Source organism: Furipterus horrens, unplaced genomic scaffold (genome assembly GCF_987537825.1).
Source record: "Furipterus horrens unplaced genomic scaffold, mFurHor1.1.pri manual_scaffold_10, whole genome shotgun sequence".
Taxonomy (NCBI): Eukaryota; Metazoa; Chordata; class Mammalia; order Chiroptera; family Furipteridae; genus Furipterus; species Furipterus horrens.
Genome location: NW_028327180.1, coordinates 57,340,469 through 57,367,840, shown reverse-complemented (window position 1 = coordinate 57,367,840; position 27,372 = coordinate 57,340,469). Strand labels below are relative to the sequence as shown.

Genomic DNA, 27,372 nt, shown 5'->3' with positions numbered 1-27,372 from the left:
TGAGGATATCAACAAGAAGCCATGTTGAGAGTGGCAGGAGGAGTGGATATGTAAAATGTGCTGGCCCCACACCCACATGTGGCAGTTGAGAATCGGAAGGGGTATCTCAGCAACAGAGGTCACCCCTCAGGACCAAGCATCCCAGCCCCACACCGGGCTCTCCAGTCCAGAGTATAAGTGCCAGAAAGAGGAGTGCCTACAAAACCATGCCATGAAAATCAGTGGAAATCCTGTCCAGGTGAGATGGAGGGTTGCTGGAAACCCAGGCATCCTCTCCAAGGGCCTGAAAACAGATTCACCAGCTCACAAAAACTCACCTTGGGCTCCAGCAAAGGGACAGCAGCTCAAAAGACAACAGAGAAAGAACTGAACTGAATTGTGTGGCTTCTGGGTAAGGACTGCAGTGAAGCTGCTGCTGGTTCTGTGAAGAGTCTTCCTCCTACACAGCTTGCTGGTACAAGCAGGCACCAAACCTAAGTCTGCATTAACCTGGAGAACAGTGATCCCCTGCTCCTCAGACTCCCTGAGACTGCACCCCAGCACCACCTCATGCACCACCCAAGCCTCTCTCAGCAGCTGTTCCTCACAGGCAATCACCTTCATCCCAGGCTGCAGACATTTCCAAAAATTCTCAAAGGTCCTCAGGGCCTCGGCTGGTGATGCCTGGCTTCCAAGTTCCCTGTGCCCCTTACTGAGCAGCCTTAGGCCTTGCACTGATGGTAGCCAGCCTCTGTTCACAGCGTAGCCTCTCTCCCATGTGTTTAGGCCTTCACAGACTGCTAAAAACTGCAAATCAGTTTGCAGCACCTACCAGGTGCCCATGGGCTGGGCACAGGCAGTGGCTGACCTTGGACTGCTCTAGAACCCCTCCTAAAGAGGCCTCAGAACCAACACACCCACAACACAGGACATCAAAGCACCATGTGATTAGCTTCATAAACAGCACACCCAAAGGGTAGTCTGAGCAGGCACTCAAGTCCCACTGGAGTAAATTCTGCTTCATGGGGTCATCTCCAGCTTAGCAGCTAGTCCACTGTGGTCATGGCCAGTCCTCACAGCAACTCAGCCTGAGGGTCAACCCCACTGACTGATAGGCCAATAGCAATCAAGTCTCAAATACAAGAGGAAAGTACACACGATCCACTCAGGGTACACTTTTAGAAAACCTGGCTTAGGTGACTAGGGGAACTGCACCACCTGGCCTCAAAGGATATCTACTACATTACAACCACTTTGCCAAGATTGGGAGACATAGCAGATCTACCTAATATACAGAAGCAAACACAGAGAGGCAGCCAAAATGAGGTGACAAAAAATGTCCCAAATGACAGAATGGGAGAAAACTCCAGAAAAAGGCTAAACAAAATGAAGGCAAGCAATCTACCAGATACAGAGTTCAAAATACTGGTTATAAGGATGCTCAGTGAACATAGGGGAAGAAGAGATTAACTCAGTAAGAGAAGTTCAATAAAGCAATAGTAAACGTAGAAAGGGCATAGAAAGATAAGAAAGAACCAGTCAGAATGAAGAATACAATAATAGAAGTGAAGACTATATTAGATAAAATAAACAGCAGATTAGATAAAATAAGAGATTGAATGAGTAATTTAAAATACAAGGTAGTAGAAAACACCCAATCACAGCAGCAAAAACAAACAAAAAAATTAATAAAATTATATCTTAAGGGAACCCAGACAACATCAAGTGTAACAACATTGCATCATAAAGGCACTTACTAGAAGAAGGAGAGCGAGAAGAAGGGATTAAGAAACTATTTGAATAAATAATGACTGAAAACTCCCCTAACCTAAGGAAGGAAATAGACATACAAATCCAGGAAGCACAGAGAGTCCCAAACAAAATAAATCAAAAGAGGCCCACACCAAGAAACATCATAATAAAAATGCCAAAGGTGACCCCCGGCCTGCCCCAACAGGCACGCAACAAACTGCCTGCCAGCGTGGAGAGGCATTCCAGTCCCCTGGAGCAGGCGTGCAAGCAGGCCATCTACTGATGGGCCCATGCTGGTGTGCAGGAGAGTCTTGGACCTGCCCACCCAAGTATGCAACTGGTCAACCAGCCTCTGGCCTGTGCGAGGGAGTGCACTCGCCCCTGGCTGAGGCCAAAGGAGGGTGAAGTGAACTAGAGGCCCTTTGTAAGAAGTTTTGGGTGCTGGCTCCAGAGAAAGAGCTAGGACAGCAGCGGATGAGATCCCAGTACAGAATCATCCCCAGTGCTATGGGAGAAATCAGTACAGAATCACCCCCAGTGCTATGGGAGAAATCACTTAAGCAGACTACTCCCCTCCAAGTGGCATCAGCTGGAAGCAACAGCTCAACAACTGTATACTAGAAGGTCACAACACAAAGGCAGAAAATAAAATCAGATCAATCTAAGACTCAGAAACAAATAAGACCAACCACCCAAAATGGGGAAGTGGAATAACACCCCACCAAACAGAAAAAACAACCCACCAAAAAGGAAAGGAGGAATGCCCAGAAGGAGAGGTAGATGAAAAAAATAAAAGCAACCTATCAGACATGGAATTCAAAACAATAGTAATGAGGAAGCTCAATGAACTCAACAAACTCAAAGAAAACTACAACGAACTCCAGGAGAACTACAAAGAACTCCAGGGAAGCTACAAGGAACTTACTGAGAACTATAGCAGCATAAAAAAGGACATAGAAACTACCAATAAGAACCATGAAGAAATGAAGAATACAATTTCTGAACTGAAGAACATAGCAGAGTCAATCAAAAGCAGGCTAAATGAAGCAGAGGATCAGATCAGTAAATTAGAAGACAACATAGAAAAAAATTCTCAGACAATGCAACAAAATGAAAAAAGACTAAAAAAGAATGAAGAAGGTTTACAAGAACTGAAGGAGACATGAAATGAAACAATATCCATATCATAGAGATAAAAGAAGGAGTAGAGGAGGAGCATGGGATAGAAAACCTGATTGAAAAAGTAATGACAGAAAACTTTTGTAACTTGATGAAAGAAAAAACCATGCAAGACCAGGAAGCACAGAAGGTCCCAATGAAGATGAACCCAAAAAGGCCCACTCCAAGACACATCATAATAAAAATGTTAACATTCAAAGACAAAGAGAGAATCCTAAAGGCAGCAAGAGAAAAACAGCAAATAACATAAAAGGGAGCTCCAATAAGGCTATCAACTGATTTCTCAACAGAAACACTGCAAGCCAGAAGGGAATCACAAAAAATATTTCAAGCAATGTAAAACAAAGGCCTACAACCATGAATACTCTACCCAGCAAGGCTTTCATAAATGGAAGGTGAAATAAGGAGTTTCCCAGACAAAGGAAGACTGAAGAATACATCTCCACCAAACCAGCATTGCAAGAGATGCTAAAGGGAATGCTTTAAGAAAAAGAAGAAAAAAAGAGAGGGAGAGGAACACAGGTACAAAGGGAAAAGAATGAATACCTGTCAATAACAACCTTAAATGTAAATGGATTAAATGCTCCAAACAAAAGACATAGGGTAGCGGAATGGATACAAAAACATGACCCACATATCTGCTGTCTACAAGAGACACACCTGAAAACAAAAGATATAGTGAAAGGATGGAAAAAAGTATTCCAAGCAAATGGACATTAAAAAAAAGAAAAAAGCTAGGGTAGCAATACTTATATCAGACATAAAAGATTTCACAGCAAAGACCATACAAAAAGACAAAGAAAGACATTTCATAATACTTAAGGAAACAATTCAGCAAGAAGATATAACCCTGGTAAACATACATGCACCCAACATAGGAGCACCCAAATATATAAGGAAAATATTGGAAGACTACAAAAAGGACATCAACAGCAACACACTCATAGTAGGGGACTTTAACACCCCATTGTCAACAATGGACAGATCTTCAAAGCAAAGAAACACCAAGGATATTGAGGCATTGAACAACACTCTAGATCAAATGGACTTAGTTGATTTATACAGAACTCTTCACCCCAAAGAAGCAAAATATACATTCTTTTCAAGTGCACATGGGACATTTTCAAAGACAGACCACATGGTAGGACACAAAACAAGCCTCAGCAAATTCAAGAAAATTGAAATTATATCAGCCATCTTTTCAGATCACAATACCTTGAAACTAGAAATCAGCCTCAAGGAAAAAACTCAAAAACATTCAAACTCACAGAGAATGAATAACATGATATTAAATAATGAATGGGTTAACAATGACATCAAAGGAGAAATCAAGAAGTTTCTGGAAACAAATGGCAATCAGCACACAACAGCCCAAAACCTATGGGACACAGCAAAAGCAGTCCTGACAGTAAAATTCAGAGCAATATAGGCATTCCTAATAAAAGATAGAAGAATCCCAGATAAAAATCTAACCCTACAGCTAAAAGAACTAGAACAACAACAAAGCTGAGAGCGAGTAGAAGGAAGGAAATCATAAAGATCAGAGCAGAATTAAACGACACAGAAACTAAACAAATAATTCAAAAGATCAACAAAAGTAGGAGCTGGTTCTTTGAAAAGATAAAGAAAATTGACAAGCCTTTAGCCAGGCTCATCAAGAAAAAAAGAGAGAGGACCCAAATAAACAATCAGAAACCAAAGAGGAGGACTTCCGGCAAAGATTGAGGTGTACACAGACATGCTGCATCTCCCTCCACAACTAAGCAGGAATACAGCTACCTCAAAACTAGAAACAATCAGAAGTTCCAGAAAATCAAACTACATGGAAGTCCAGCAAACAAAGATATAAAGAAGAAATACTCATCCAGACAGGAGTGACAGCTCCTGGGATGCGGAGGCAAACAAACACAGGAGCCTGTCAGAATGAGGACACAGAGAGGAATGGCCCGAAAGGGGAAATGGATCAAGGTTCCAGTGGGAGAACTAAGAGACAAGGAGATAGCCAACCTAACAGATGAGGAGATAGACAACCTAACAGATGCAGAATCAAAACACTTGTGATAAAGATGCTCACAGGCTTGACAGATATGCTTGAGTATGGCAAATGCATAAGAGATGTGAAGGCTATGCTAAGTGAAATGAAGGAAAATCCACACAAAACCAATGGTTAAGGGAAGGAAACCAGGGTTCAAATCTATGATTTGGAATATAAGGAAGGAAAAAACAATCAACCAGTGCAGAATGAGGAAAACAATGAGGAAAACTTCCCAAATTTTGCGAAGGAGATGGACATACAGGTATGGGAAGTACGGAGGGTCCCAGGAGAGCTGGACCCAGAGAGGACCACACCAGGACACATCATGACTGAGATGCCAAAGGTGAAAGATAAAGACAGAGTCCCGGGGGCAGCAAGAGAGAGGTGGAGAGTTGTCTACAGCGGGGAGCCTATAGGACTATCAGCTGATTTCTCAGAGAATACTTTGCAGGCAGGAAGGAACTGGCAAGAAGTAATCAATGTGATGAAAAGCAACCTATAACCAAGATTACTCTATCCAACAAAGCTATCATTTGGAATGGAAGGGCAGATGAAGTACTTCCAAGGCAAGGTGAAGTTACAAGAGTTCATCATCCCCAAGTCATTATTATATGAAATGTCAAAGGGACTCACTTAAGAAAAAGAAGATCAAAACTATGAACATTAAAATGACAACAAACACAACTATCAACAACTGAATCTAAAAAATAAAAACAAAATTGAACTAAGCAAACCAGAATAGGAACAGAATCATAGGTGTGAGGATCATTTGGAAGGTTTCAGCTGGGAGGGAGGAGGGAAGGAAATGGGGAAATGGTGCAGGGATTAAGAAGCATAATAGGTTGATACAAAATAGACAAGGGAATGTTAAGAATAATATAGGAAAGGGTGAAGCCAAAGAACTTATATGCACGACCCATGGACATGAACTAAGGAGGGTGGGATTGCTGGAGGGAAGTGGCGTACTGGGCAGAGGGGAGCTAAGAGGAAAAGAATTGTAACTACTGTAACAACATAATCAATAAAATATACTTAAAAAAATAATGAAGGAAAACTTCTGAAATTTGTTGAAGAAAATAGACATACATGTCCAGGAAGCATGTAGAGTCCCAAACAAGCTAGACCCAAAGAGAACCACACCAAGACACATCATCATTAAAATGCCAAAGGTTCAAGATAAAGAGAGAATCTTAAAAGCAGCAAGAGAAAAGAGAGAGGTACCTACAAAGTCATCCCTATAAGACTATCAGCTGATTTCTCAAAAGAAACTTTGCAGGCAAGAAGGGACTGGCAAGAGGTATTCAAAGTGATGAAAAGCAAGGACCTACAACTAAGATTACACTATCCAGGAAAGCTATCCTTTAGAATGGAAGGGCAGATAAAGTGCTTCCCAGACAAGGTAAAGCTAAAAAAGAGTTCATCATCACCAAGCCATTATTATATAAAATGTTCAAGGGACTTATTTAAGAAAAAGATCAAAACTATGAACGTTGAAATGACAACAAACTCACTACTATCAACAACAGAACCTAAAAAATAAAAGCAAACAAACAAAAAAAATGAACAAACCAGCAGAATAGGAACAGAATCATAGGTATGGGGAGAAGCTGGGAGGGGAAGGGGGAGAAATGATTGAGAGATTAAGAAGCATAATTGCTAGGTACAAAATAGATGGGGGAAGTTAAGAATAAAATGCCAAAGGTTGAAGCCAAAGAACTTAATATTCATGACCAATGGACACGAACTATTGGGAGTGGGATTGCTGCAGGGAAGAGGAGAGCAAAGGGAAAAGAAATTGGAACAACTGTAACAGTATGATCAATAAAATATACTTTAAAAAAAAGCTTCTGCACAGCAAAAGAAAACATCAGCAAAATGAAAAGGGAAACAACCATATGGGAGAGCATATTTTCCAATGATACACCTTGGACAAGGGTTTGATCTCCAATATATATAAAGGACACATATGACTAAATGCCAGAAAGACAAACAATCCAATTAAAATAATGGGCAAAGGACCTGAACAGACACTTCTCCAAGGAGGACATACAGAGGGCCCATAGGCATATGAAAGGATGCTCAACAGCACTAGCCATCAGAGAGGTGCAAATTAAATTGTTATTTTAAAAAATTTTAAACTTAGAATGATATACTCTAAGTATATTATATAAGTAGACTCATACAGTATTTGACTTTCTGTGACTGGCTTGTGCTTACCACAGTGTCCTCAAGGTTCATCCATGTCAGAATTTCCTTCCTTTTGTAGGCAAAATAATATTCCATTGTATGTGTATGCCATATTTTAGTAATCCATCACTGGTCAGTAGACACCTGATTTGCTATTGTGAATAATGCTACTAAGAACATGGTTGTGGGAATACTGCTTCAAGACCCTGCTTTCAAATATTTTGAGGGTATGCCCAGAACTTCTGCATTAAACGGTCATTCCATTTTTAACTTTTGATGAACATCCATATTATTATCCACAGCAGCAGTACAATTTTTTTTCTACGTGCCCTATAGCTTTTCTGTCCCTCATTTCCAGCATTCTATTTTATTTGTGTTTAGTTGATTTTTTTGTAGTGAAGTGTTTAAAATCCCTTAAATTATCCTTTTGTGTATATTCTGTAGCTATTTTTTGTGGTTACCATGGGAATTACATTTAACTTCCTAATTTTAATTTATAGCATCTTGTCTTCAATAACATTTTCTAAAATTAAGTCAACCAGATTTTGAACTTTCTTAATCTGGTATGAGATACGAATCTAAAATCTCTGGACCAAACCACAAACCTAATAGTAAACCATTAGAAGCATTTCCATTAAAATAAAATAGAGGGGCAGGAAGATGATGGTGGAGTTGTCTGCTTGCTCCCATCACAGAAGGACTTGGAGTACAAACACAGAGTGGAGTGAGTGAGTGCAGATTTCAGAGAGGGCGAACAGGGACGGGAGTGTGGGAACAGCATGAAAGAGGGCAGAAAGTTTGGCCCAAGCTTTCCAAGCAGAGTTGCTGGGCTTCCCAGCCCAGTGCCACTGTGACACCGCACCCGCACCCACACCGAAAGGGCAGCTGTTGACCAGCTCATTAGCCGGGATCTGCTTGGAAACTTCCCCCTGCCATGACAAGCGCCCTGACCAGCAAAGTCTCGGAGGGAGTCAGTGAGAAGGTTTGGTTGAAAGAGCCAGAGGTGTGGGAAGACAGTGAACAGCCCAGATTGTGAGAAACTATATGAACTGAGTCTAGGTGGGGACTCACTTTGCAGGCAACCCTGGGCTGGCAACCCTGAACCCGGGCGCTTGCACTGAGGCTTCACCAAACAAAAAAGCAGAACTGAGCCAGGGAGAGAGGCCCATACGGGAAAGCTGAGGCAGAACTGCAGACTCGGTAGGGACATGCAGGTATACAACAAGGCTCTACCAGGCAGGGATGCAGGCTGGTGCTGCAGCTTGGAGGCAACAGAGACTTTTTTGGAGGAGGAACGAAGACAGGACCTGAGGCTGGGCGGGGACTATGGGTATGCGCACTGGCTCACCAGCAGAACAGCATTGCTAGACAAGCCTGAGGAGTGCTGAAGGGTGCCGCAGGACCAGCGGGAAGGGGACTCAACTAAGTGTGGCTCACAGAAGAGAGCTATGGCAGGCCCACGAGTGAGAGAGTAGCAGCCTCAGAATCCACCTAAATCTCACAGCCAACCAGCCAGAAAAGATTTGAAACCCATGGAATTTTGACCAGGGGTGGATCCAGAAAAAGAAGACAGCGCCTAAAGGTTGTACTGGGGAAAAGCTTTCTTTAATCTGTTTCCTACCTTCTCTCCCTCCCATTCTTCTTTAATATTTTGTTTGTCTGTTTTGTTTATCCTCCCTCTCGCACAAAATATATAGCATACAACTGCTATATAAACCTAATACTATACACTTCCACTTTCTCATGTCATTCTGCATTCTTTCCTCCTTTTTCAACATTCAATATAAATATTACCTACTGTCTCACATAGCCTTGACCCTATTTGCTACTAGTATTATTCTACCATTTTCCCTCTCAAAAATCATCTTTCTAATAAAAGACAAAAATCACATGATCATATCAATAGATGCAAAAAAAGCATTTGATAAAGTACAACACCCATTTATGATGAAAACACTCAGAAAACTGGGAATAGAGGGAGCATACCTCAACATAATAAAGGCGATATATGAGAAACCTGAAACCAACATCATACTCAATGGACAAAAACTGAAAGAATTCCCCCTGAGATCAGGAAAAAGACAAGGATGTCTGCTCTCTCCACTCCTATTCAACATACTGTTGAAGTTCTAGCCGCAGCATTCAGATAAAAGAAATAAAAGGCATCCAAATTGGAAAAGAAGAAGTAAAACTGTCATTATTTATAGATGACATGATAGTGTACATTGAAAACCCCATAGACTCCATTAAAAAACTCAACATAATAAGTGAATATGGCAAAAGAGTGGAGTACAAAGTCAATATACAGTAACGGAAGGCATTTCTGTGTGCCAACAATAAAATATCAGAGATAGAAACTAAAAAAAAATCTTGTTTACAATAGCAACAAGAAAAATAAAGTACCTAAGAATAAACTTAAGCAGAGAGATAAAAGACCTGTTCTCAAAAAACTACATAACACTGAAGAAAGAAATTAAGGAAGATACAAATAAATGGAAGCATATACCATGCTCATGGATGGGAAGAATCAACATCATTAAAATGTCCATACTACCCAAAGTAATTTACAGATTCAATGCAATTCCTATTAAAATACCAATGACATAGTTCACCGACCTAGAACAAATACTTCATTGTATGGAACAACAAAAAAAAAAAGAAGACCCTGAAGAGCCAAAACAATCTTGAGACAGAAGAACACAGCAGGTGGAATCATAATACCTGACATCAAACTATACTACAAAGCCACTGTGATCAAGACAGTCTGGTACTAGTATAAAAACATATAGATCAATGGAACAGAATAGAGAGCCCAGAAATAAACCCAGGTCTATATGGTCAACTAATATTTGACAAAGAGGGAAGGAGCATAAAATGGAGAAGAGCCTCTTCAACAACTGGTGCTGGGAGAATTGCACAGGGATGTGCAAAAAAATGAAACTAGATCACCAACTTACACCACACACGAGAATAAACTCAAGATGGATCTAAGACTTAAATGTAAGCCGTAACACCATAAAAGTCCTAGAGGAAAACATAGGAAAATTTTAGATATCCCACGTAGCAATATTTTTACTTATACATCTCCTAAGACAAGGGAAATAAAGGAATGAATAAACAAATGGGACTACATCAAACTAAAGAGTATCTGCTCAGCAAAAGAAAATATCAGCAAGATGAAAAGAAAACCAACCATATGGGAAAACATTTGTCAATGATACCTCAGACAAGGGATTGATCTCCAAAATATATAAAGAACTTACACATCTCAACATCAAGGACACAGTCTAATTAAAAAATGGGCAAAGGACCTGAACAAACACTTCTCCAAGGAGGATACACAGAGGGTCCATAGAAACATGAAAGAATGCTCAACATCACTAGCCATCAGAGATGCAAATAAAAACCACAATGAGATACCACCTCACACCTGTCAGAATGGCCATCAACAAGTCAACAAACAACAAGTGCTGGCGAGGATGTGGAGAAACAGCAACCCTACTGCACTGTTGGTGGGAATGCAGACTGGTGCAGCCACTATGGAAAACAGTATGGAATTACCTCAAAAAACTAAAAATGGAACTACCTTTTGAACCAGCGATTTCACTGCTAGGATTATGCCCAAAAAATCTTGAAACCCCAATTCAAAAGAACTTATGCACCCCTACATTTGTAGCAGCGCTGTTTATAATAGCCAAGTGCTGGAAACAGCCTAAGTGCCCATCTGTAGATGACTGGATTAAAAACCTGTGGTACATTTACACAATGGAATACTATGCAGCAGAAAGAAAGAAGGAAGGAACTGCCATTTGTGACAACATGGATGGACCTAGAGAGAATTATGCTTAGTGAAATAAGCCAGGCAATGGAAGAAAAATACCATATGATATCACCTGATGCAGGAGATTAATGAACAATACAAACAAATGAACAAAGTTGAACAAGGAACAGAATAACAGCTATGAGGGGTGAGGGGAGACAGAGAGAAGGGGGATAAGTAGGGGAAGGGTCTAGTGAAAGAACATGTATAAATGACACATGGACATGGACAACGGGATGGAGAATGACTGTGGGAGAAGGGATGGACTGGGTGGCGGGGAGCAATGGGGAAAAATAGGACAACTATATTTAAAAACAATAAAATAAATTAATTAATTTAAAAGTAATAATAAAATAATCTTTCTTTCATTTAAAACAACTCTTATCTGTTTTTTCTATAGTATAATAGTCTGCCATCTTTACATTTATGTTAATACTGTCTCATTTGCTGCTGATAGTGTGATTGTGGATGGGGTATATTTTTGAGGGTGTGGGTTTCTTGCCTGGGTTGTGTATTTATGTTTTAACAGCATCTCCACAAAAGAACTCGACACAAGGTGGGCAGAGTGACTCTCAATCAACTAGCCAGAGGGAAAGATCCTCCAAAGAGTAACTGAAATACAACCAGACAGCTTAAACAAATGGCATAAAGGGAATCCCAAGAGCATCAAGGTCAGGAGATCAAAGAGACTGCACCACTGAATCTCCAGGTCTCCTATACAGAATCTCATACCATGAAGGCAGGAAATCGAAGCAGAAAAATCTAAGAAACAAAAACAAACAAGAACCCTGGCTGGTGTGACTCAAAGGATTGAGCGTCGACATGCAAACCAAGTGTTGCTGGTTTGATTCCCAGTCAGGGCACATAACTAGGTTGCATGTCAGGTCCCCATCTGGAGGCGCAAGTGAGAGGCAACCACACAGTGATGTTTTTCTCCTTTCCCCTCTCTCTAAAAACAAACAAACAAACAAGAAGCATCCAACATGGGGAGACACAGAAACAACCTCCCAATGAAAGGAAAAGAGGAATCCCCAGAAAGAGAGCTAGATGAAACAGAGGTAAGCAAACTCTCAGACATGGAACTCAAAGAATGGTTATAAGGAAGTTCAGGGAACCTGACAAACTCAGAGAAAACTACAACGAACTCCAAGTGAATTACAAAGAACTCCAGGGAAGCTACAAGGAACTTACTGAGAATTACACCAGCATAAAAAAGGACATAGAAACTATCAATAAGAACCAAAAAGAAATGAAGAATACAGTTTCTGAACTGAAGAACACAGCAGACTCAATCAAAAGCATGCTAAACGAAGTAGAGAATTGAATGAATGAGTTAGAGGACAATGTAGAAAAATATTCCCAGACAATACAACAAAATGAAAAAAGACTGATAAAGAATGAAGAGGGTGTAACAGAACTGCTGAACAACATGAAATGAAAAAATATTTATATCATAGGGATAAAAGAAGGAGAAGAAGAGCATGGGATAGAAAACTTGATCGAAAAAGTAATGACAGAAAATTTTCCTAACTTGATGAGAGAAAAAGTCATGCAAGTCCAGGAAGCACAGAGGCTCCCAATGAAGATGAACCCAAAAAGGCCTACTCCAAGGCACATCATAATTAAAATGGCAACATTCAAAGAAAAAGAGAGAATCCTAAAAGCAACAAGAGCAAAACAGCAAATAACATACAAAGGAGCTCCAAAAAGGCTATCAACTGATTTCTCAACAGAAACACTGCAAGCCAGAAGGGAATCGCAAAAAATATTTCAAGCAATGAAAAACAAACACCTACAACCACGAATACTCTACCCAGTAAGGCTCTCATTCAAAATGGAAGGTGAAATAAGGAGTTTCCCAGACAAAGGAAGACTGAAAGAATACATCTCCACCAAACCAGCATTGCAAGAGATGCTAAAGGGAATGCTTTAAGAAAAAGAAAAAAAAGAGAGAGGGAGAGGAACACAGGGACAAAGGGAAATGAATGAATACCTGTCAATAATAACCTTAAATGTAAATGGATTAAATGCTCCAATCAAAAGACATAGGGTAGCAAAATGGATACAAAAACATGACCCACATATATGCTGTCTATAAGAGACACACCTCAAAACAAAAGATATACACAGACCGAAAATGAAGGGGTGGAAAAAGGTATTCCAAGCAAATGGACATGAAATAAAAGCTGGGGTAGCAATACTTATATCAGACAAAGTAGATTTCACAGCAAAGGCTGTACAAAGAGACAAAGAAGGGCATTTCGTAATACTTAAGGGAACCGTTGGCAGCCGTCCGTCTCGAGAGACGATGGTGTAGCTTCTTAAGAGTCTATCTGCACCACCGAGAATGGCTGTGCAGTCCGACTCGGGAGTGACACGGTATCTGTCTCCTCCCGTGTTGAATCGACATCTTGCATGAAGCTACAGAGCCTGGGCAGGGTGATATGGAGGGTCTGCTGTTGCCCATGCAGCAGACCCCCCCTCTCTTCGCAGCTGAAGGATCCAAGGGAAAGACGGAGTCAATACAGCTTGGCTTCAGGTGCGCCGCAGGAGTTGCCGGTGTTGACTACAACGTCAAACCGCCTTAGGGACTCCGGCTCCGGATTTTCTGTCGGGGTTTACTCCCTTAGCCTTTCCCCTGAAGAGGTATGCCGCAAGGCAGCGGAGGTTTTTTGGAGTCAGAGTTTTCCTTCTCTGACTTAAGGGAACAATCCACCAAGAAGATATAACCCTGGTAAACATACATGCACCCAACATAGGAGCACCCAAATATATAAGAAAAATACTAGAAGACTACAAGAAGGATATCAACAACAACATACTCATAGTAGGGACTGTAACACCCCATTATCAACAATAGACAAATTTTAGAAGCAAAGAAACACCAAAGATATTGAAGCATTGAACAAAACACTAGATCAAATGAATTTAATTGATACATATAGAACTTTTCACCCCATAGAAGCAAAATATACATTCTTTTTGAATGCTCATGAAATATTTTCAAAGATATACCACATGTTAACAAACAAAACAAGCCTCAACAAATTCAAGAAAATTGAAATATATTAAGCATCTTCTCAGGCCACAATGCCTTGAAACTAGAAAACAACCTCAAGGAAAAAATTCAAAGACATTTAAACTCATGGAGAATGAATAACATGATATTAAATAATGAATGGGTTAACACGACATTAAAAAAGAAATCAAGGAGTTTCTGGAAACAAATGATAATCAGCAGTACACAATAGCCCAAAACCTATGGGACACAGCAAAAGCAGTCCTGAGAAGAAAGTTCATAGCAATACAGGCCTACCTGAAAAGGATAGAAGAATCTCAAATAAAAAGTCTAGCCCTACAGCTACAAGAACTAGAACAACAACAAACAAAGCCCAGGGCGAGTAGAAGGAAGGAAATCATCAAGATCAGAGCAGAATTAAATGACATAGAGACTAAACAAACAATTCAAAACATCAACAAAGTAGGAGCTGGTTCTTTGAAAAGATAAACAAAGTCGATAAGCCTTTAGCCAGGCTCATCAAGAAAAAAAAAGAGAGGACCCAAATAAACAAAATCAAAAATGAAAGAGGAGAACTCACAACTGATATCACAGAAATACAAAGGATTGTAAGAAATTACTACAAACAATTGTATGGCAAGAAACTTGACAACCTAGATGAAATGGACAAATTTCTAGAAACATAATCTTCCATAACTGAAACAAGAAGCAGTAGAAAACCGGAACAAACCAATAACAAAGAGTGAAATTGAAACGGTAATTAAAAAAACTCCTGACACACAAAAGCCCTGGATCAGATGGCTTCACAGGCGAATTTTACAAAACATTTAGGGAAGAACTAAAACCTACCTTTCTCAAACAATCCAAAGAATCCAAGAACAGGTAAAACTCCCAAACTCTTTCTATGAAGCCAGTATTACCCTAATTCCAAAACCAGGCCAAGACACAACAAACTAAGAAAACTACAGGCAAATATCGCTGATGAATCTAGATGCTAAAATCCTCAACAAAATATTGGCAAACAGGATCCAGCAACACATGAAAAAGATCATACACCACAATCAAGTGGGATTCATCCCAAGGATGCAAGGATGGTTTCATATTCACAAATCAATAAATGTAATACACCACATAAACAAAATGAAAGACAAAAATCACATAATCATATTAATAGATGCAGAAAAAACATTTGGTAAAGTATAACACCCATTTATGATGAAAACACTCAGTAAAATGGAAATAGAGGGAGCATACCTCAACATAATTAGGGCTATATATGAGAAAGCCAGAGCCTACATCATACTCAATGGACAAAAACTGAAAGGATTCCCCCTGAGATCAGGAACAAGACAAGGATGTCCACTCTCTCCACTCCTATAGTGTTGGAAGTTCTAGCCACAGCAATCAGAAAAGAAAGAGAAATAAAAGGCATCCAAATTGGAAAAGAGGAAGTAAAACTGTCATTATTTGCAGATGACATGATAGTGTACATAGAAAACCCTATAGACTCCACTAAAAAAATCACTTGACATAATAAGTGAATTTGGCAAAACAGCAGGGTACAAAGTCAATATTCAGAAAACAAAGGCATCTCTGTACACCAACAATAAAATATCAGAGATAGAAACTTAAAAAATTCCAGTTACTATAGCAACAAGAAAAATAAAGTACCTAGGAATAAACTTAACCGAAGAGATAAAAAACCTGTACTTGGAAAACTACATAACACTGAAGAAAGAAATAAAGAAGATACAAAGAAATGGAAGCAAATGCCATGTTCATGGATGGGAAGAATCAACATGATTAAAATGTCCACACTACGCAAAGCAATTTACAGATTCAACACAAATCCTATAAAATATCAATGACATAGTTCACAGACCTAGAACAAATACTTCAAAAATTTGTATGGAACCAAAAAAGACCCTGAATAACCACAGCAATCTTGGGAGAGAGGAACACAACAGGATGAATCACAATACCTGACATCAAACTATACTACAAAGCCACTGTGATCAAGACAGTCTGGTACTGGCATAAGAACACATATATAGGTCAATGGAACAGACTGGAGAGCCCAGAAATAAAATCAGGTTATATGGTCAACTAATATTCGACAAAGGGGGAAGGAACATAAAATGGAGTGAAAAGAGCCTCTTCAACAAATGGTGTTGGGAGAACTGAACAGGGTATGCAAAAAAATGAAACTAGATCACTAACTTACACCACACATGAGAATAAATTCAAGATAGATCAAAGACTTAAATGTAAGCCGTGACACTGTAAAAGTACTAGAGGAAAACATAGGCAGGAAAATTTCAGATATCCCATGTAGCAATATTTTCCCTGATACATTTCCTAAGGCAAGGGAAATAAAGGAAAGAATAAACAAATGGGACTACATCAAACTAAAGTTTCTGCTCAGCAAAAGAAAACATCAGCAAGATGAAAAAAAAAAAAATAAAACCAACCATATGGGGAAATGTATTTGCCAATGATACCTCAGACAAGGGATTGATCTCCAAAATATATAAAGAACTTACACATCTCAACATCAAGGACACAGTCTAATTAAAAAATGGGCAAAGGACCTGAACAAACACTTCTCCAAGGAGGATACACAGAGGGTCCATAGAAACATGAAAGAATGCTCAACATCACTAGCCATCAGAGATGCAAACAAAAACCACAATGAGATACCACTTTACACCAGTCAGAATGGCCATCATCAACAAGTCAACAAACAACAAGTGCTGGCGATGATGTGGAGAAACAGCAACCCTACTGCACTGTTGGTGGGAATGCAGACTGGTGCAGCCACTATGGAAAACAGTATGGAATTACCTCAAAAAACTAAAAATGGAACTACCTTTTGAACCAGCGATTTCACTGCTAGGATTATACCCAAAAAATCCTGAAACCCCAATTCAAAAGAACCTATGCACCCCTATGTTCGTAACAGCGCTGTTTACAATAGCCAAGTGCTGGAAACAGCTTAAGTGCCCATCCGTAGCTGAGTGGATTAAAAACCTGTGGTACATTTACACAATGGAATACTATGCAGCAGAAAGAAGGAAGGAACTGCCATTTGCGACAGCATAGATGGACCTAGAGAGAATTATGCTTAGTGAAATAAGCCAGACAAAGAAAGAAAAATACCATATGATATCACCTGATACAGAAGACTAATGAACAACACAAACAAATGAACAAAGTTGAACAAGGAACAGAATAACAGTTATCAGGGGGGAGAGGGGACAGAGAGAAGGGGGATAAGTAGGGGAAGAGTCTAGTGAAAGAACATGTATAAATGACTCATGGACATGGACAACGGGATGGAGAATGACTGTAGGAGAAGGGGGGGCTGGGTGGGGAGGAGCAATGGGGGAAAAATGGGACAACTGTAATAGAAAAACAATAAAAACATAAAATAAAATAAGACCGAGCATAATTTCTACTAAAATTTCCAACCATTGCAATAAGAAAAAGATATGAGATAAAATATAGGAAAGGAAATGATGAACCAATCTTATTTCAAGAAAGTCATAATTTTAAAATATTTAGAACAAATAATCAATTGACAAGCTATTAAAAATGAGTTCTAGGAAATTCCATACTGTTTTCCATAGTGGCTGCACCAGTCTGCATTCCCACCAACAGTGCACTAGGGTTCTCTTTTCTTCACATCCTCACCAGCATTTGTTGTTTGTTTTTTTGTTTATGTTGGCCATTATGACTGGCATGAGGTGATACCTCATTGTGATTTTAATTTGACACCCTAGTTCAAAAGAACCTATGCACCCCTATGTTCATAGCAGCACTGTTTACAATAGCCAAGTGCTGGAAACAGCCTAAGTGCCCATCTATAGATGAGTGGATAAAAAACTGTGGTACATTTACACAATGGAATTCTATGCAGCGGAAAGAAAGAACTCCTACCATTTGCAACAACATGGATGGAACTGGAGAGTATTATGCTTAGTGAAATAAACCAGGCAGCAAAAGACAAATACCATATGATATCCCCTAATGAAGGAATCTGTATTAGAACGCAAGCAAACAAGAAAAATAGAACCAGAGACACGTAAAAAGGAACAGACTGACAGTGACTGGGGGAAGGGGAGAAAAAGGGGGAAAGAAGGGAAGCGTCTAGTCAAGGAACTAGTATAAATGACCCATGAACATGGACAACAGGGTGGGGATTGACTGTGGGAGAAGGGATGGGCAGGGTGGGGAGGAGCAATGGGGGAAAAAGTGGGACAACTATAATAGAAAATAAATAAAAATTTTAAAAAGTGAGTTCTTTAAGGTGTTTGGAAAGAAGGTTAATGTGTAAAAATCAACAGCCAGAGCTCATTATCAAATGCAATTTAAAAGAATCTTTCCAGGTCCATCCATGCTGTCACAAAGGGTAAAATTTTATTCCTTTTTACAGCTAAGTAGTATTCCATTTAATACTAGGCATAAGGTGGTATCTCATGGCGGTTTGGGACAATGGTTGCTTTAATGTTGGTGTTTGGTGGCATGCACAGCTGAACCCTCCTGCTGGGTTTCTCTGTGATGGAGCAAGGCCCAAAGAGAAGGCTCCTTAAGCCCTTTTTGTTTCCTGGAGTCCATAGCTGTAAGCACATGCTCTGTCTGCCCTAGCTAAGCTCTGAGGCTCTTTTGGGCAACTACACGTAAGAAACATGTGATAAGGATTTTTGCCTGGTCTTAGCTCCACCCTGAAGAAAGGAGGTTGTAGTAGCTTGGGATGGATTGGGACTCCTTGAAGATCTGTGTCCTGAGCACATAGACAGGAAACGAGGCACTTAATTTGACTCGTCTGCTGAGGGGTGTGCTTTCTCACCATGGACACATAGTTTCGTTTTACAGAGATGTTCTGCTCCTTCCACTGCTTTTAAAAATGACGCCTACTGCAAAAGCATTCAATTTCTAGGGTAAATGGAAAAATGCAAGACCTGTTTATCACAGGTTTATGTTTTTAAGTAGAATGATTGCTTTTTAGATGATTTTGAAAATTGCTTCTCCAATTTTAGATTCTTTAATACAAGGAGATAACACATAAAATTTAATATGTGTAAGACTCTCTACTTAAATTAGTAAAATAAAATAATGCTATTAGATAAAATTTGGGAAATAGAAATAATATAACCCTTTTCACTTCTTTTTATCATTTTGGTAAATATATTTCCAATCCTTTTTAATTTTTTAAAAACATAGCTGTAATAATATGTATATATAGAGTGTAAGTAAAGCTTTCTTAAAGGGTTATGCTCATTTACAATGCCATTAACAATACAACATATGAAAGTATTTGCTCACTTTATTATATCTTGCTGGACTTTGGCCACTTCTTCTAATTTAAAGAGAAAAATTAAAAGCTACTTTGCTTAATATGTATTTCTTTTGTAATTTTTGTTACAAAATATTTTCTCTGGTTTGTGTTTTGCTTTTATATTTTTGACATATTTATCCCTCCCTCCCTTCCTCCTTCCTTTCCTCCTTCCCTTCCTCCCTTTCCTCCTTCCTTCCATCCATCCTTCCCTGGGAGCTTAGGAGAAAGAAAGAGGCAAGGAGAATGCATCTGGGGAAGGGTGTGGGGAAAGGCGCAGACGTGCCCCACAGAGAGCCGCAGAGGTGGTTTATATTTCTGTGTGGTTAAGCCACTGATTTTCAACCTTTTTCCTCTCATGGCTCACATAAACTCATTACTAAAATTCTACAGCACACAACAAAACATATTTTTTTGCCAACCTGACAAAAAAAATGGTTTAATTTTTATTCATTCATATCAGACAGCTATTGTTGTATTAACTGTTATCATTTTTTTATTTTTTTATTTGACAATCTAAGGGAAAAGGGGTCAGCACCGCTGACTAAATAGTCAGGTAAATTGCATGTTTTAAGAATTCTTGACACACGCTGGTTGGAAATTGCTGGATTAAGCTATTTATGTTTTTTTCTTTTTTATATATCCCTTTAATTTCTAATTTTATATAGTCTTATTTCTTATTTGAATTCAAGTTTTAAAATTTCTTTCCCCTCCAGTGGTATAATACATTTTTTTCTCTCTCCAGCAGTATGACAAATTTTGTTTTAATCTTATTTTTCTGTTTTAAAAATAGAGTTCTAACTAGTTGATCCTAAGGAATTTATTTGGTGTAAAGTGTAAAATAAGAATTTACCTTGCTGTTTCCCCCCAATTGGTAGCCAATTATTCCAACAATAACTAATTATGAAATAATTTTTCCACCTCTGATGATTACTGGTGCTTCCTTTATCATAAACTGACTTCTAATAAGTATACAGTAGTTCCTCTCTATATCGTGGTTCACTTATCGTGGCCTCACTGTATCGCAGGATTTTTAAAAATATTATATTTAATTATCGCGAATATTTTGCTATATCGCAGGATTCTGCGGTACTGTATAAGTATGTTGTTAAAGTTATGTAGGTTTAAGAGTGTAGAATATGTTTAAGAACGTAAGTAGTGTTTATAAAAGTGTGGAAAAGGTTAATAAGGGAGAGGGAAAGGTTAATAAAGGATTAGGAACAGTTTATAAGTGTGTGGGAAGGGTTTATAAAGCCTTAAAATATATATAAATACTAAAATAAATGTAAGGTTCCTACTTCGTGGATTTTCACCTATCGCGGGGGTGTCTAGAACGTAATACCCACATTAAGTGAGGGAATACTGTACTAGATAGATCTGTTTCTAGTTTATCTATTCTTTTCTATTAATTTGTTTGTTTGTTTTTCTTGCATAGTCCCAGGGTCTTTCTTGCATAGTTCCAGGGTCTTTTAATTATAGACTTATAGTTGTTTTAATATATACTGCCCCTTTTGCCTGTAGTTCTTTGCAAAATTTTCTTTACTATTCTCACCGGTTTGTTTGTTTTAGACACATATGGGAATTATCTTGTTATATTTCTCTCTGTAAAATATTTTATCCAGTTGGGGTTTTGATCAAAATTGCATTTAACATAAAAATTAATTTAGAATATACATCTTAGATATTAAAATGTATTCTTCCTATCTAAATCTTGCCTCATCTCTACTTCTTATTTTATATATGTTAAGAAATATCTGTCTCAGTGGGTTTTTTTTCCTTTCGTTGCTTACACACAAACCTTGTTGAATTTGTTGCTTTGTGAATGGTTATTACTTTCCTGTAGGAAATATGTGTGTGTGTGCACACATGCCTTATAACTATCCACTTTACAGAGCAAAGCATTGAAAAGAACACAGTCTGAGCAGTCTTTGGAATTGGTCGGATTTGAGCTTGAATCCCAGCTCTCTACTACTTACCAGGCCCTGGCTGGTTTAGCTCAGTGGATTGAGCGTCGGCCTGCGAGCTAAGTGTCGCTGGTTCGATCTTCCAGTCAGGGTACATCAGAGAAGGAAAACTCTGACTCCAAAAAACCTCCGCTGCCTTGCGGCATACCTCTTCAGGGGAAAGGCTAAGGGAGTAAACCCTGACAGAAAATCCGGAGCCGGAGTCCCTAAGGCGGTTTGACGTTGTAGTCAACACCGGCAACTCCTGCGGCGCACCTGAACCCAAGCTGTATTGACTCCGTCTTTCCCTTGGACCCTTCAGCTGCGAAGAGAGGGGGGGTCTGCTGCATGGGCAACAGCAGACCCTCCATATTACCCTGCCCAGGCTCTGTAGCTTCAGCGTCATCGCAAGATGTCGATTCAACACGGGAGGAGACAGATACGATGTCACTCCCGAGTCGGACTGCACAGCCATTCTCGGCGGTGCAGATAGACTCTTGGGAAGCTACACCATCGTCTCTCGAGACGGACGGCTGCCGCCGCCGACGACGACGAGTATTCCATTGTGTACATGTCCCATTGTTGTTTCATCTACTCATCTACTGATGGACATGGGCTGCTTCCATATCTTGGTGACTGTAAATAATGCTGCAATGAACACAGGGGTGCTATGTTCTTTCGAATTAGTGTTTTGGGTTTCTTCAGATAAATTCCTCTAAGTGGAATCACTGGGTTGTAAAATAGTTCCATTTTTAATATTTTGAGGTATTTCCATACTGCTTTCCACAGTGGCTATACCAATCTGGATTCCCACCAATAGTGTAAAGTGGTTCCCCTTTCTCCACATCCTCACCAGCACTTATTTGTTCATTGATGAAAAGGAAAATAGAGACAGATTCATAGATAGCAGGCTGACATCTCTGAGGTTGAAGTTACGGGGTGGAGGGATGGAGCAAAAAGGAGAACATGGACAACAAACAGTGTGGTGATTGTTGGGGGGAGGAGGGTATAAGGGCGATAAATGGTAATGGAAAAATACAATTAGAAAAATTTATATATATATATATATATATATATATTTTTTTTTTTTTTTAAAAGAACCTTTACTTAGCCATAACAATTCTGAAGTATCCAGGTACAGACCTGGAAAAACAGGCTTTTATGCAGAAAATCAGGATAACTAATAGGTTTTTAATAGGCTAAAAAGATTACTTCTAATTAAATTTACAATCTTAAGAAACTTTATTGTGAAATTTGTGGTTTTGATACACTAAATATTATCTCCACACTCAAAGTAGAAATAACTACTCTGTATACAACAAAGCCAGCCAGAGATAAAACAAAGCTCCACACTGACAGAAAAAATAGTGATTAATAAGTTGGAATTCCAGTCCCCAGGTTCCTGTAACCCTGTCACTGACAGAACACTTTCTCTCATGTAGTGCCGTGGAGCCATCATCCCTTCCACAAGCTCCAAGAAAGGGACTAACGCTGCACTTTGTTATTTTACCTTTCTGGGATATGAGTCCCCATCCTGTAGCCCAGCAGGTAAGGTTCTGAAGGTTCACGTCTGGGGTTGCTACGCAGATGGGAAGCACAGCATCAGAAAACACAATGCGAGTTTTCAGCTGCACCAGAGCCACGTCGCCTCCCACAGGGTGGTAAACTCCAAATGTGTGATGCAGGATCACCTTGTTCACCTCAAACCACTGGGTGTGACTGCCTGCAACCGTGAGGTCCAGAAGGCCCACGTACATATCATATGCCTCTGTGTTCCTGTCCCTGTGGGGAGAAAGAACCATGGCACCGTGGGGCAAGCACCTTGAACTTGGTGAGGCGCCACCATCAGCTCAGACACAGGCAGGCCTGGAGCAGAGCAGGCTGGTGTCCAGGCTCTCAGCTGAATGCGGAAAAGCAATGCCCTGCAGGACAGTGGGGACTTGGTTGTCTGCAGAGTAGGCCCCATAGAAGTCTTGACCTGGCCCATAGAGGATCTGGGAAACCAGCAGAACCTGCAGGCCACCAGCAGCGCAGGATGGTGAGCTCGTCAGGTGTACGGTGGGCTGCCTCTCCTCCTCCCTGACCAGGAGGACAAGTCTCCTAGCCTCACATCCTGTAACAAGGGGTCTCCTTGCCTCCCCTCTCATCCCGTGATGTGTCGTCCCAGCTACCCTAGGATGTGTCTGCCCTCTTCACCTCTTACCCTATGCCTTGGCTCCATATCTGTCTCAAAAAGCAGATGGCCCTGAGGATGCCTCAGTCCAGTGCCAGGAGGAGCTACAGAGGGTGGAGCTGTATGCAGCCCCACTCACTCTGCAGTGCCAGTAAGTCTTGCTCGATGCCTCTCAAGGGGTGAGCCTCCCAGCCCCTGGGCCACCCCAGGAACAGCCTCTGGCACCACTCACCCACCTGCCAAAGCAGTGGGCTGCTGACAGGACCCAGTACTCGTCGATGATGGACCCGCTGCAGATGTGGAATCCCCTGTAGTGCACGCTGACTTGCCATGGCCACTTCTTCTCTGTGGCGTCCACGCCCCCGAGCACCTTCCCCTGCACGTGAGGCTGGCCACAGACTGGCAGACAGGGATGGTATGAGTAGCAGCTCTGAGGGCGCAGGCCGAGACACCGCAAAGAGGAGGCAGACACTGGGCCAGAGTGTGGCAGGGAGCGCAGGGGAGGGGGCAGTAGCATAGGAGGGGGCAGTAGGGGGCCAAGGAGGGAGGACAAGGAGAGGGAAAGGGTCTCTGACGTTGAAGGGTGGAGGAGGGAAGCGCTGGACTGCCCCCAAACCACTGCCACCCCATCGAGGTCGGGTGTGTGTGGGGTGTCCTACCGACGTCATGGCTGCGCAGAGCTCTGGCTGCATCCTGGGTGGGGGGCAGAAGGAACAGAAATAGTAGGAGTCTCGAGGCTGTGCGTGAAGGTCTAGGACCAGCACTGGGGCGGAAGGACGGGCCAGCCATGCACAGAAGACTGGGAGCGAGGATGGGAGCTGCTGCTCTTGCAATGGCTGCCGGAGGCACGTGACACCGGACACCGCCTGAGCTCCAGCGTGGTAGACCTGAGGGCGCCGGGGCATGCCCACTACGCCTGATCACGCCCGCTGGAATCCCCCGCCATCACGTATCTCCCTGCCCTTATGTATGGAGGCATTAGGTCACCCACTGGAGTCCCTGGAGCTGAGGTCAGTGGTTTCTAGTGACATAGCTCCACAGACAGCTATGGTCAGTGGTCTCCAGTGGTCTTGCTCAGGGTCAGCTGTGGTCCGTGGTCTCTGGCGACCCCGCTCCATTGACGGTTGTGGTCACTGGTTTTGCTCTGGGTGAGCTGGCTGGTTTCTTGGCTGATGCAATGGGGTAACTTCACACAGTGTCTTCCAACATCCAGCCAACAAGTCTGGGTTTGGTCATGTATCGCAGTGTAATGGAAATGTGGAAGCGCGTTTGCTCGTCTTGATCATATGTGCTAATGTGACATTGAACAACTTAAGTTATGTGATCCATCAGAGAAAAAAGGTCAGGGAAAGTACCCGATAGCACTGAACCTCGTGAAAACTTCAGAGCTCTGCTGTTGTGACAGTGTCAGGTCCAAGACCCCTGAACAGCGAGGTGGGCTCTGGTCCAGTGGCAAAGAAAAACTTTGGTGGAGCCTTGGGGAGCTTTTGCATGCTTTATTCGCATGGCGTGGCCAAGAGTGCTAGCGGTACACTCTCAGGCCTACTCTACAGTGCCATGGGTTTATATACAGTTAGAAACAAAGGTGGCTTCCAGCCCAGAGTTACATCAGTCACCGGAAGTCGTTACATCAGCGGTTATACAATAGCTGCTGTGTCAGCTACCGGAACTCAGCTGCTGAATCAGCTATCCGGAAGTTACAATCGGAAGTTGGCCCAACTCCATTTTGAAATCTGAAACCTTGGCCACATACAGCCAAGGCCTTCCCCGACAGACAGTATGTACACAAAAATGAACAGGATTGTGTCCCAATAAGACCCTATTTACAGACACCAAAATTTGAATTTAATTTGATTTTTGCACCTCACAAAATATTATTTTATTTTTCCCCAAGCATTTAAAAAAAAAAGGAAAAAACATTCTTAGCTCACAAGTTGTACAGAAACAGTTTGGCAGCCTCTGGGTGTTTCATATATACAAGGTGGGGACCCCCCCAAAAAACAAAATTTATTCATAAAAAATGTGTGTATTTATTCTAACATGTTTAAACTTCAGTAACCTTGAAAGGACTCTCCATTTGATGCAATACACCTATTGAGATATTTTCCTACTGCTCAAAACGTTTTTTAACTCATTGGTTTTTATTCTTTTTAGTGTTTCTGCTGTTTTTTTGTTTCAACTCTTCTCCATTGGCAAAATGTTTCCCTTTGAGGACATTTTTCATCCCAGGAAACAAAAAAAAAAGTCATTGGTACAAGGTTGGGTGAATAGGGAGGGTGGGGCACAGGGGTCATGCTGTTTTTGGTCAAAAAGTGCTGAACGCTCAGCAAGGTATGGGCAGGTGTGCTCATAAATCACCCATCATAAAAAGGGCAGACGCGTTGCAAGAGTCATCAAAAATAATTCACTGAAGCTGGACACAGCCTCTCACAACATTACTTTCTGTTTTCTTCTAAGTGTTTTTATAATTTTAGCTTTTACATTTAGGTCTATGATCAATTTTGAATTAAATTTTGTGTGTGATTTGAATTAGGGATCCAATTTCTTTCTTTTGTTTGTGGATATCTGGTTGTCCCAGCACAATTTGTTGAAAAGACTAAAATTTTCCTCTTTAATTGTCTTGTAACCTTTGACAAAAAACCGTTGGCCATAAATGTAAGGGTTCATTTCTGAGCTCTTATTTCTGTTCTATTGATGTGTCTCTATCCTCATGCCACTTCCACACTGTGTTAATTACCATCATTTTGTAGTAACTGTGTAATCATGAAATGTAAGTCTTCCAACCCCCCCCCAACCCCCCGAAGATTGTTTTGGCTATTCTGAGTCCTTTTGCATATGACTTTTTTTTTATCAGCTTGTTAATTTCTGAAGGAAGTCCAACTGGAATTTTGATGAGGATTGCAATGAATCTGTAGATTAACTTGGAGAGTCTTACCATTTGTATGGGTTGGATTGTGTCCCCCCAACGGATGTGTTGAAGTCCTAATCCTGGTACCTCAGAATGTGACCTTATTTGCAAAAGGGTCATTGCAGATATAATTAGATTTAAGATGAAGGCAAACTGGAATAGGGTGGGCTCTTAATCCAATATAACTGCTGTCTTTATAAGAAGAGGAGAGAGAGGCATACAGGGAGAAGATGGCCTTGTGAAGACACAGAGACACAGAGAGAGCATAAGGTGAAGGTGGAGATAGAAATTGGAGCAATGCATCCACAAGCAGAGGAATTCCAAGGACTGTCAGAAATCACCAGAAACTAGGAAAGAGACATATAGGACACCCTCAGAGCCCTCAGGAGAATCTAATCCCGTGGACAGCTTGATTTCAGACGTCTGGCCTCCTGAACTGTGAGAGAATTAATTTCCAGTGTCTTAAGCCACCATGTGTGTGGTAATTTGCCATAACATCCCTAGGAAACTATGACAGATTTTGGTAAGAGGAGTAGAGTCTGACAAATTCAAAATATATTGGGCAGGCAGTAGCCTGGAAATTCTGGCAAGAGTTGAAGTTATAGTCTTGCGTCTGAAATCTGTAGGACAGTTCGGCTTGCTGGCAACTCAGGCAATGTGTCTGTGTTAGTCTTGAGTGAGGCCTTCTTTCTTCAGGAAACCTCAGTCTGTGCTCCTGAGGTCTGAAGCTGACTGGATGATGCCCACAGATCAAGGGGAATTTCCTTGACTTAAAGTCACTGCAAGTAATTGTTAATCACTTCTACAAAAGACCTTCACAACAACACCCAAACAATGGGTACCGTGACCCAGTCAAGTTGATGTATCAAGTTAACCATGACAGTCTTCCCTTTCCATCTCCAAATAAAAGCAATAACTAAGTCATTCTTCTGTGTAATGTGGTACAGCCATCCTGAACAACCAAAAATCACTAGCCATTTCTCCAAGAGAGGATTCAGAGTCCTTGGGCGAGGTGTGCTTTTCTCCTTGACGTCCTATAACA

General features: G+C 40.8%; 1 protein-coding gene across 1 annotated transcript in view; it reads right to left on the bottom strand.

Annotated features, from left to right (window-relative positions):
- Positions 1-24,327, bottom strand: part of PRSS38 (serine protease 38) — a 29,432-nt gene extending 5,105 nt beyond the window's left edge. The window contains exons 1-3 of the mRNA XM_090290221.1: positions 24,082-24,327; positions 23,659-23,852; positions 22,760-23,031 (exon numbers count right to left, since the gene is read on the bottom strand). Coding sequence (XP_090146347.1) covers positions 22,760-23,031; positions 23,659-23,852; positions 24,082-24,327 — 712 coding nt within the window. The remainder of the gene's footprint in view (positions 1-22,759; positions 23,032-23,658; positions 23,853-24,081) is intronic.
- Between the last annotated feature and the right edge of the window lie 3,045 nt (positions 24,328-27,372).